At 41.6% G+C, this 12,525-nt stretch overlaps 1 protein-coding gene across 2 annotated transcripts in view; it reads left to right on the forward strand.

Moving 5' to 3' along the window:
• The window catches only part of LOC128692171 (N-acetylated-alpha-linked acidic dipeptidase 2), a 273,078-nt gene that overhangs the window by 119,794 nt on the left and 140,759 nt on the right, over window positions 1-12,525 (forward strand). For both annotated transcript variants that reach the window (XM_070089594.1, XM_070089595.1), the window contains 2 exons: window positions 2,530-2,686; window positions 2,927-3,061. In XM_070089594.1, the coding sequence (XP_069945695.1) occupies window positions 2,530-2,686; window positions 2,927-3,061 (292 nt within the window). The remainder of the gene's footprint in view (window positions 1-2,529; window positions 2,687-2,926; window positions 3,062-12,525) is intronic.

Consider the following 12,525-nt stretch of genomic DNA (forward strand, 5'->3'; position numbering starts at 1 on the left):
GGTTTGGTAATAGAGTTGTGGATGAGTGGAACAAACTCCCGAGTACAGTTATAGAGGCCAGAACGTTGTGTAGTTTTAAAAATAGGTTGGATAAATACATGAGTGAATGTGGGTGGGTGTGAGTTGGACCTGATAGCTTGTGCTACCAGGTCGGTTGCCGTGTTCCTCCCTTAAGTCAATGTGACCTGACCTGACTAGGTTGGGTGCATTGGCTTGAGCCGGTAGGAGACTTGGACCTGCCTCGCATGGGCCAGTAGGCCTTCTGCAGTGTTCCTTCGTTCTTATGTTCTTTAACACAGCATTCATGTGAGATGTTGTCATGTGTGAACTTTTTAACACAGCACTCAGGTGAGATGTTGTCATGTGTGATCTTAACACAGCACTCAAGTGAGATGTTCCAATGAGTGAGCTTAACACAGTACTCAGGTGAGATGTTGCCAAGTGTGAGCTTCTTAACACAGCACTTATGTGAGATGTTGCCATGTGTGAGCTTTTTTTAACACAGCACTCAGGTGAGATGTTGTCATGTGTGAATTTTTTAACACAGCACTCAGGTGAGATGTTGTCATGTGTGAACTTTTTAACACAGCACTCAGGTGAGATGTCATGTGTGAACTTTTTAACACAGCACTCAGGTGAGGTGTTGTCATGTGTGAACTTTATAACACAGCACTCAGGTGAGATGTCATGTGTGAACTTTTTAACACAGCACTCAGGTGAGGTGTTGTCATGTGTGAACTTTATAACAGCACTCAGGTGAGATTTTGTCATGTGTGAACTTTTTAAAACAACACTCAGGTGAGGTGTTGTCATGTGTGAACTTTATAACACAGCACTCAGGTGAGATGTTGTCATGTGTGAACTTTTTAACACAACACTCAACGTTTTTTGCTTATTAAACTTAGTCAGCTGGCTCTGAGAAACATTTTATTGCACTTATGCAACATATGGGAATCTTTACTGAAGAAAAGTTTCACCACACAGTCGCTTCATAAGTCCAATACAAAGCAGAAAGGTGTATTGGACTAATGAGGGCAAATTCCTAGGCCGATACCTTGACAACAACCTAAATTTCAGCACCCATATCCAACACATAACAAAAAACGTATCCAAAACGGTGGGGATCCTCTCCAAGATACGATATTACGTGCCTCAAACTGCCCTTCTCACACTATACCATTCACTCATTTATCCATACCTCACCTATGCTATTTGTGCTTGGGGATCAACTGCAGCAACACATCTAAAGCCAATAATAACCCAACAAAAAGCCGCAGTAAGAATAATCACTAAATCCCATCCCTGGCAACACCCCCCTAACTCCACTCTTCATAGATCTAAACTTACTCTGTGTTCAGAACATCCACACTTACTACTGTGCAATCTACATCTATAGGACCTTAAATTCCAATATTAACCTTGACCTAAAATGCTTTCTTGATAGTTGTGACAGGACCCACAGGCATAACACCAGACACAAACTCTCTGTGATGTTCCCCGTGTCCGACTAAACCTTTACAAAAATTCAATGTGTGTCAAAGGGCCTAAAATCTGGAACACCCTACCTGAAAACTCTAGAACTGCAGACACATTCATCACTTTCAAAACTACAGTTAGAAAACATCTTATCTCCCTGATACACCCCGTCAGCTAACTACATGTAAACCACCTTGTGGTTTATACACTTTCACTCACTCACCCATTGACTATAAACACAGAAATACGAATCTTAATCTTAAAATAATGAATCCTAACTTGTCATAAGTTTGCCTCTGATACTCCATTATAGACACTTTGTATTGTGCCAAAACAAAAGCATTCACATTGCTAAACTCACAAACTATAATGTAGTCACTTAGCCTTAATACCATAATCTGTAATAATTTAAAGTTTAGAATTAATCTAAGTCTGCCCGAAATGCCTAGCCTTGCTAGGTGTCCTAGTGGCCCCCCTTTGTAATTAGTATTTTAATGAAGCCACTGTGTGGTGAAACATTGGTTCAGTAAAGATTCTCATACGATGTGTAAGTGTCTCAATCTTCAACTTGTCAGTTTTAAACCATTTATCAGTATTGTATTACTGTATATTCACAACTGAGTCAATTGAAGGTGACAATCTACGATGTTTCAGTCTATGGTGGACCAACATCAGGTCGTAACCAAATAATGTTCCAGGACGGATCCAAACATCGTATAGCCTCCTATCTTATCTAATTTCTCGAGGCATGGCAAAGGATATCTTCAGTGAAGACGTTTTGGTCCTAACACCTTTGAAGTGATCAAAATCCAAGAACCAAAACATCTTCGGCAAAAACATCCTAAATTGAATGCACTTGTGTCCATTTCCCCCTCAAACAAATCACTATTTACATTATACAAAGCATAATTTTTCGGGTGCTTTAGGCAGAGAAAGATATATAGCATTGCAGATTTAACTTACATACAACAAATTTGTTTACTTGTCTTGTATAAAGTATATTCATTTTTGGGGGAAGACTTTAAATTTTGCTGTCAACATTTGCATGTCCAGGTACTTGACGACTGGCACTCACCTGGGAGGTACGGAGCAAGAGTTAGACATGGCACGCTATATAGGCAGCAGGTGGCAGCAACAAGGCCTCGATCAGGTGCACTTCGTACCGTACCAAGTCCTGCTCTCCTATCCCAGTCCCACCATACCTAATCTGGTTAGTATAATAATTATTATTAGTAGTGGTAGATGTATAATATTGTTTATTATGTATTTATTTATTTAAAATTTGCCTTGGTCATTCACCAGTAGTTTATAAGGGTTCACTCTGTGCTTGCTCCAGGAGCCTTATCGTATCTCTTCTAAAGTCTATGTATGGTTCCTTCCTCCATTATATCACTCTCCAGATCGTGTATGTGTTTGTGTGTGTGTTGCAATGATGTGTTTGTGGTTGCAGATTAAAATATTGGACAGTGCTGGCCAGGTTGTGTGGGTGTCTGCTGCCAAACAGAAGCCTCTCTATGCTCCAGAGGAAGCCTCCCCTGACATACCCTTCACCTTCATTGGTTATTCTGCTCCTGCTAATGTTACGGTGAGTAACACCACTGGTGGTACCTGGTGTGGTAATATTATGGTGAATAACACTACTGGTGGTGCCTGGTGTGGTGATGTTATGGTGAGTACCACCACTGGTGGTACCTGGTGTAGTAATGTTATGGTGAGTAACACCACTGGTGGTACCTGGTGTAGTAATGTTATAGTGAGTAACACCACTGGTGGTACCTGGTGTGGTAATGTTATGGCAAGTGAAGGATTTTCTATTTGTCGTCTCTTTAAATAATAATAAGAGGAGATAAAACATATATAAAAGGGAATAAATTAAGAATATGAGTCTTCGTTTTTCAGAGAAAGCTTGGCTCGTGTAAGAGAAAGTTCGGTTATTGTGAAAGTTTGGTTACTGTCAGAAAAAGTTTGACTGCTATGAGAGAAATTTAACTACTATGAAAGTTTGGCTATATTTTAGGTTAGGTTGTCTTATGTTCATAATTAATGGACATACCACAACAGAAAACTATACAGTCGACCCTCAACTAACGGCGGAATTAAGTAACTGCGCTTTTTGCCGTAGAAAAAATGCCTTAACCAACGGCGAAAAACTTAACCAACGACGTTCATCCGGAACATGTCCCCAGCCACTCCAAGACTCAGTGTGCCATTTATTTATTTATTTATTTATTTATTAATTTGAACATGATACAGAGAAGTACAAAAGAATACAGTTAAATGCAGCATGCCAAAGCCACTTGAATGCATAGCATTACGGGCAGGCTTAAAATTAACTTAAGATTAACTAAGCAATGAAGTATTCAGTGGTAAAACATTATTGTAAACAGATAACAATTAAGCACAAATGAGTATTACAAAAACAGGTCGTATGGTTGCATGCATTGCTGTACAATCAGTATTTATTTATTTATTTAATTTGAACATGATACAGAGAAGTACAAGGAATACAATTTTTAAAGTGCAGCATGCCGAAGCCCCTTGTTTGCAGCATTATGGGCAGGCTTAAAATTAACTTAAGATTAACTAGGCAATGATATATTCAGTGGTACAAAAATTATTGTAAAACAGATAACAATTTAGTACAAATGAGTATTACAAAGACAGGTCATATGGTCATTTACTGTGTTGTTGTGTAATCAGTAGAATGGAGTATTCTGTTAGGTAATGAAGTTAAATAGTAACAAAGTTTGATTGGGTCACAGGTTGGCATTTATGAGATACAATGAGACATATAAGATACAATTTATGAGATACAATTATTCAGTATTTATTTAGTTGTGGGTGAGTAAGTGATTTTTGAGAAGAGACTTGAATTTATAAACAGAGTTTCTTTTATATTCACAGGTAATGAATTCCAGATTTTAGGGCTTTTTATGTGCATTGAGTTTTTGCATAGCGTGAGATGGACACAAGGAACATCAAAGAGTGTTCTGTGTCTTGTGTTATGGTCATGTGTTCTGTTGAGGTTGGTAAGATGTTTGAGGGGAGGGTTTATGTCAGAGTTAAGTGTTCTATGTATGTAGTAGGTGCAGTAATAAGTATGGATGTTTTGTATTGTGAGTAGGTTTAGAGTTTTGAATATTGGTGGAGTGTGCTGCCTGTAGTGGGAATTTATCATTCTGACTGCAGCCTTTTGTTGAGTAATTAATGGTCTGAGATGGTTCATTGTTGTTGAGCCCCATGCACAAATTCCATAGGTGAGATAGGGGTAAATAAGCGAGTGATACAGGGCCAGGAGGGCTGACTGTGGAACATAGTACCGTATTTTCGATAGTATGCCTACGGTCTTGGATGTTTTTTGGGAAATTTGTTGTATATGTGTTTGAAATTTGAGTCTATTATCAAGGTGGATTCCTAGGAATTTTCCCTCTGAGTTTTGTGATAGGTGATCCATTTATCATTATGTTAAGAGACACATCTGCAGCTCTGTTACCAAACTGAATGTAGTAGGTTTTGTCAATGTTTAGAGTAAGTTTGTTGGTCCTCATCCAGGTTGATATTTTCTGTAATTCGGTATTCACAGTATTGGCTAGCATGACTGGGCTCGGGTGAGAGTAGACGTATGTAGTGTCATCTGCAAATAGTGTGGGTTTGAGTAGTTGCGATGCATTTGGTAGGTCATTTATGTATATGAGAAAGAGAAGAGGGCCTAGGACACTTCCCTGTGGGACACCAACTGTAATTGGCTGTGCGGAAGAGTTTACCCCATTTGTGTACACATATTGGCTTCTGTTGCTGAGGTATGACTTTAGGTAGTTGAGGGAGTGCCCTCTTATACCATAGTGCGACAATTTTATGTGGAGCAAGTCGTGGTCAAATGTATTGAAAGCTTTACGTAAGTCAATGAAGATCCCCAGTGGGACTTCTTTTTTCTCTATTGCTGTATAAATATGTTCTAGCATGTGGATAATAACATCATTAGTATTTTTATTAGGCCTGAACCCAAATTGACAGGGGTTGAGTCTATTGTGGGAGATGAGGTAGGAATAGATACGCTTTACAAGCTGTTGTGGTCGGTTTCCACATGTGCCTCCCATACATTTTGGATTATTCCACTGTTTCTAGTGCTTGTAACCGCTAAATAAGCCACCATGGGCCCCAATAAAGCTTCTAGAGCCAGCCCTTTGGTAAAGGATGTGGGAAACACTATAGAATTCAAGAAAAAGTTTGTAGAAAAATACAAAAGTGGTGGTGGTAGAGGGTGGTAGTGGTGGTGGTAGAGGGGTACTGTTGTAGTGGTGGTGGTACTGGTTGTGAGGTTGGTAGAGGGTGGTACTGGTTGTGATGGTGGAGGGTGGTACTGGTTGTGATGGTGGTAGAGGGTGGTACTGGTGGTAGAGGGTGGTGGTTGTGATGGTGGTAGAGGGTGGTGGTAGAGGTTGGTACTGGTTGTGATGGTGGTAGAGGGTGGTACTGGTTGTGATGGTGGTAGAGGGTGGTACTGGTTGTGATGGTGGTAGAGGGTGGTACTGGTTGTGATGGTGGTAGAGGGTGGTAGTGATGGTGGTAGAGGGTGGTAGTGATGGTGGTAGAGGGTGGTAGTGATGGTGGTAGAGGGTGGTAGTGATGGTGGTAGAGGGTGGTAGTGATGGTGGTAAGATAAGATAAGATTTCGTTCGGATTTTTAACCCCGGAGGGCTATCCACCCAGGATAACCCAAGAAAGTCAGTTCGTCATCGAGGACTGTCTAACTTATTTCCATTGGGGTCCTTAATCTTGTCCCCCAGGATGCGACCCACACCAGTCGACTAACACCCAGGTACCTATTTGCTGCTAGGTGAACAGAGGGTGGTAGTGATGGTGGTAGAGGGTGGTAGTGATGGTGGTAGAGGGTGGTAGTGATGGTGGTAGAGGGTGGTAGTGATGGTGGTAGAGGGTGGTAGTGATGGTGGTAGAGGGTGGTAGTGATAGTGGTAGAGGGTGGTAAGATAAAATAAGATTTTGTTCAGATTTTTAACCCCAGAGGGTTATCCACCCAGGATAACCCAAGAAAGTCAGTGCGTCATCGAGGACTGTCTGACTTATTTCCATTGGGGTCCTCAGTCTTGTCCCCCAGGATGCGACCCACACCAGTCGACTAACACCCAGGTACCCATTTGCTGCTAGGTGAACAGGACAACAGGTGTAAGGAAACGTGTCGAAATGTTTCCACCTGCCGGGAATCGAACCCGGGCCCTCCGTGTGTGAAGCGGGAGCTCTAGCCACCGGTGGAAGAGGGTGGTACTGGTTGTGATGGTGGTAGAGGATGGTAGTGATGGTGGTAGAGGGTGGTATTGGTTGTGATGGTGGTAGAGGGTGATACTGGTTGTGATGGTGGTAGAGGGTGGTAGTGATGGTGGTAGAGGGTGATAGTGATGATGGTAGAAGGTAGTAATGTGATGGTGTGATAGTGTGGTAGTAGAGGGTGATGAGTAGAGGGTGGTAGTGTGGTAGTAGAGGGTGGTACTGGTTGTGATAGAGGGTGGTAGTGATGGTAGGGTGATAATGATGGTAGTGGTGGTGGTAGAGGGTGATAATGTTGTGATGGTGGTAGAGGGTGGTACTGGGTAGTGATGGTGGTAGAGGGTGATAAGGTGGTGATGGTAGTGATGGTGGTAGAGGGTGGTACTGGTTGTGATGGTGGTAGTGATGGTAGAGGGTAGTACTGGTTGTGATGGTGGTAGAGGGTGGTACTGGTTGTGATGGTGGTAGAGGGTGGTACTGGTTGTGATGGTGGTACTGGTTGTGATGGTGGTAGGGGGTGGTACTGGTTGTGATGGTGGTAGAGGGTGGTCCAGTGATTCTCAAGTTGGTCCTAGTGGCATTAAAAAACCAAGAAGGGAGGTAACCCCACCAAAGGACTTGGTACCTGAAGTCTTTATGGAAGGGGATTCTCCTTCCAAGCAATAGACAATCCTGAATTTGTCCTGCTGCTGGCACATCACTCATCAACAACTCCACAATAAAGGTAAGTGGCATTTAATTACTGTTTATTTTGCATGTCCCATTCCTTTCCATAGAAGGAAATGTATATTTCATGTAAAAAGAAAAAAAAATTCAGACTTTGGGGTGTCAGTAGCAGATTAATTCTATTTCCATTATTTCTTGTGGGGAAAATTAACTCGACCAACGGCAGTTTCGACCAACAGTAAGCCCTCTGGAATGGATTAATGCCATTGGTTGAAGGTCCACTGTAAACATAAAGGTGGATCAAAGCGTCTGCAGTGCAAACACAAAAGAGGGAGCCACCGTGAGCTACTAGACCAACACAGGATGCTACTGTTCAAGATTATATCTTTAATTACTACAAGTACATGTACAAGGTATACAGGCCTAGCTGACATCAATGACATACTACTATAGTGTCTAGAAAAGCACGTCAGCAAGCACTAGGACATATTTACTAGCAAGCGTTTTGGTCCTGGGACCTTGATGGTCCTTGATCAGGGTCCCAGGGCCAAAATGCTGGACCCCAATGGAAATAAGTCACGCTGACTTATTTGGGTTATCCTAGGTTCTCTACACATATCCTCCCCTCAAGGAAGGTTCCTTGATGTTGGTGAGGGGCTCTTGATTTAGGGAATTGGATCTGTGCTCCAGTTCCCCGAATTAAGCCTGAATGCCTTCCACATCCCCCCCCAGGCGCTGTATAATCCTCCGGGTTTAGCGCTTCCCCCTTGATTATAATAATAATAATAATAATACACATATCCTGCTGTGTATGATAATCTGTGTAACTGTATTTGTGTATACCTGAATAAACTTACTAACGCTTTCTAATGAATGTGTCCCAGTATTTGATGACGTGTTTTTTAAACCAACTTGTCGATATTTATTACCAAGGTTTATACCATACTGTTCAATATCCCTTCAATGGTCACCTCTTTCACATTGATTGCAACAGTGACACGATGTCAGTCCGTCATCAAGGGACTGTCTGTCTTATTGCCATTGGGGTCCTAAATTTTATCCCCCAGGATGGTTATGTTGGAGTGTGAGAGTAATGGTGGTTGGGGATTTCAATGCTAAAGTGGGTAAAAATGTTATGGAGGGAGTAGTAGGTAAATTTGGGGTGCCAGGGGTAAATGTAAATGGGGAGCCTTTAATTGAGCTATGTGTAGAAAGAAATTTGGTAATAAGTAATACATATTTTATGAAAAAGAGGATAAATAAATATACAAGGTATGATGTAGCACGTAATGAAAGTAGTTTATTAGATTATGTATTGGTGGATAAAAGGTTGATGGGTAGGCTCCAGGATGTACATGTTTATAGAGGGGCAACTGATATATCGGATCATTATTTAGTTGTAGCTACAGTTAGAGTAAGAGGTAGATGGGAAAAGAGGAAGGTGGCAACAACAAGTAAGAGGGAGGTGAAAGTGTATAAACTAAGGGAGGAGGAAGTTCGGGTGAGATATAAGCGACTATTGGCAGAAAGGTGGGATAGTGCAAAGATGAGTAATGGGGGGGTTGAAGAGGGTTGGAATAGTTTTAAAAATGCAGTATTAGAATATGGGGCAGAAGTTTGTGGTTATAGGAGGGTGGGTGCAGGAGGAAAGAGGAGTGATTGGTGGAATGATGAAGTAAAGGGTGTGATAAAAGAGAAAAAGGTAGCTTATGAGAGGTTTTTACAAAGCAGAAGTGTTATAAGAAGAGCAGAATATATGGAGAGTAAAAGAAAGGTAAAGAGAGTGGTGAGAGAGTGCAAAAGGAGAGCAGATGATAGAGTGGGAGAGGCACTGTCAAGAAATTTTAATGAAAATAAGAAAAAATTTTGGAGTGAGTTAAACAAGTTAAGAAAGCCAAGGGAAAATATGGATTTGTCAGTTAAAAACAGAGTAGGGGAGTTAGTAGATGGGGAGATGGAGGTATTAGGTAGATGGCGAGAATATTTTGAGGAACTTTTAAATGTTAAGGAAGAAACAGAGGCAGTAATTTCATGCACTGGTCAGGGAGGTATACCATCTTTTAGGAGTGAAGAAGAGCAGAAGGTAAGTGTGGGGGAGGTACGTGAGGCATTACGTAAAATGAAAGGGGGTAAAGCGGCTGGTACTGATGGGATCATGACAGAAATGTTAAAAGCAGGGGGGGGATATAGTGTTGGAGTGGTTGGTACTTTTGTTCAATAAATGTATGAAAGAGGGGAAGGTACCTAGGGATTGGCGGAGAGCATGTATAGTCCCTTTATATAAAGGGAAAGGGGACAAAAGAGACTGTAAAAATTATAGAGGAATAAGCTTACTGAGTATACCAGGAAAAGTGTACGGTAGGGTTATAATTGAAAGAATTAGAGGTAAGACAGAATGTAGGATTGCGGATGAGCAAGGAGGTTTCAGAGTGGGTAGGGGATGTGTAGATCAAGTGTTTACATTGAAGCATATATGTGAACAGTATTTAGATAAAGGTAGGGAAGTTTTTATTGCATTTATGGATTTAGAAAAGGCATATGATAGAGTGGATAGAGGAGCAATGTGGCAGATGTTGCAAGTATATGGAATAGGTGGTAAGTTATTAAATGCTGTAAAGAGTTTTTATGAAGATAGTGAGGCTCAGGTTAGGGTGTGTAGAAGAGAGGGAGACTATTTCCCGGTAAAAGTAGGTCTTAGACAGGGATGTGTAATGTCACCATGGTTGTTTAATATATTTATAGATGGGGTTGTTAAGGAAGTAAATGCTAGGGTGTTTGGGAGAGGGGTGGGATTAAATTATGGGGAATCAAATTCAAAATGGGAATTGACACAGTTACTTTTTGCTGATGATACTGTGCTTATGGGAGATTCTAAAGAAAAATTGCAAAGGTTAGTGGATGAGTTTGGGAATGTGTGTAAAGGTAGAAAGTTGAAAGTGAACATAGAAAAGAGTAAGGTGATGAGGGTGTCAAATGATTTAGATAAAGAAAAATTGGATATCAAATTGGGGAGGAGGAGTATGGAAGAAGTGAATGTTTTCAGATACTTGGGAGTTGACGTGTCGGCGGATGGATTTATGAAGGATGAGGTTAATCATAGAATTGATGAGGGAAAAAAGGTGAGTGGTGCGTTGAGGTATATTTTATTATTTATTATCACACTGGCCGATTCCCACCAAGGCAGGGTGGCCCGAAAAAGAAAAACTTTCACCATCATTCACTCCATCACTGTCTTGCCAGAAGGGTGCTTTACACTACAGTTTTTAAACTGCAACATTAACACCCCTCCTTCAGAGTGCAGGCACTGTACTTCCCATCTCCAGGACTCAAGTCCGGCCTGCCGGTTTCCCTGAATCCCTTCATAAATGTTACTTTGCTCACACTCCAACAGCACGTCAAGTATTAAAAACCATTTGTCTCCATTCACTCCTATCAAACACGCTCACGCATGCCTGCTGGAAGTCCAAGCCCCTCGCACACAAAACCTCCTTTACCCCCTCCCTCCAACCCTTCCTAGGCCGACCCCTACCCCGCCTTCCTTCCACTACAGACTGATACACTCTTGAAGTCATTCTGTTTCGCTCCATTCTCTCTACATGTCCGAACCACCTCAACAACCCTTCCTCAGCCCTCTGGACAACAGTTTTGGTAATCCCGCACCTCCTCCTAACTTCCAAACTACGAATTCTCTGCATTATATTCACACCACACATTGCCCTCAGACATGACATCTCCACTGCCTCCAGCCTTCTCCTCGCTGCAACATTCATCACCCACGCTTCACACCCATATAAGAGCGTTGGTAAAACTATACTCTCATACATTCCCCTCTTTGCCTCCAAGGACAAAGTTCTTTGTCTCCACAGACTCCTAAGTGCACCACTCACTCTTTTTCCCTCATCAATTCTATGATTCACCTCATCTTTCATAGACCCATCCGCTGACACGTCCACTCCCAAATATCTGAATACGTTCACCTCCTCCATACTCTCTCCCTCCAATCTGATATTCAATCTTTCATCACCTAATCTTTTTGTTATCCTCATAACCTTACTCTTTCCTGTATTCACCTTTAATTTTCTTCTTTTGCACACCCTACCAAATTCATCCACCAATCTCTGCAACTTCTCTTCAGAATCTCCCAAGAGCACAGTGTCATCAGCAAAGAGCAGCTGTGACAACTCCCATTTTGTGTGTGATTCTTTATCTTTTAACTCCACGCCTCTTGCCAAGACCCTCGCATTTACTTCTCTTACAACCCCATCTATAAATATATTAAACAACCACGGTGACATCACACATCCTTGTCTAAGGCCTACCTTTACTGGGAAAAAATTTCCCTCTTTCCTACATACTCTAACTTGAGCCTCACTATCCTCGTAAAAACTCTTCACTGCTTTCAGTAACCTACCTCCTACACCATACACTTGCAACATCTGCCACATTGCCCCCCTATCCACCCTGTCATACGCCTTTTCCAAATCCATAAATGCCACAAAGACCTCTTTAGCCTTATCTAAATACTGTTCACTTATATGTTTCACTGTAAACACCTGGTCCACACACCCCCTACCTTTCCTAAAGCCTCCTTGTTCATCTGCTATCCTATTCTCCGTCTTACTCTTAATTCTTTCAATTATAACTCTACCATACACCTTACCAGGTACACTCAACAGACTTATCCCCCTATAATTTTTGCACTCTCTTTTATCCCCTTTGCCTTTATACAAAGGAACTATGCATGCTCTCTGCCAATCCCTAGGTACCTTACCCTCTTCCATACATTTATTAAATAATTGCACCAACCACTCCAAAACTATATCCCCACCTGCTTTTAACATTTCTATCTTTATCCCATCAATCCCGGCTGCCTTACCCCCTTTCATTTTACCTACTGCCTCACGAACTTCCCCCACACTCACAACTGGCTCTTCCTCACTCCTACAAGATGTTATTCCTCCTTGCCCTATACACGAAATCACAGCTTCCCTATCTTCATCAACATTTAACAATTCCTCAAAATATTCCCTCCATCTTCCCAATACCTCTAACTCTCCATTTAATAACTCTCCTCTCCTATTTTTAACTGACAAATCCATT

Source organism: Cherax quadricarinatus, chromosome 29 (genome assembly GCF_038502225.1).
Source record: "Cherax quadricarinatus isolate ZL_2023a chromosome 29, ASM3850222v1, whole genome shotgun sequence".
NCBI lineage: Eukaryota > Metazoa > Arthropoda > Malacostraca > Decapoda > Parastacidae > Cherax > Cherax quadricarinatus.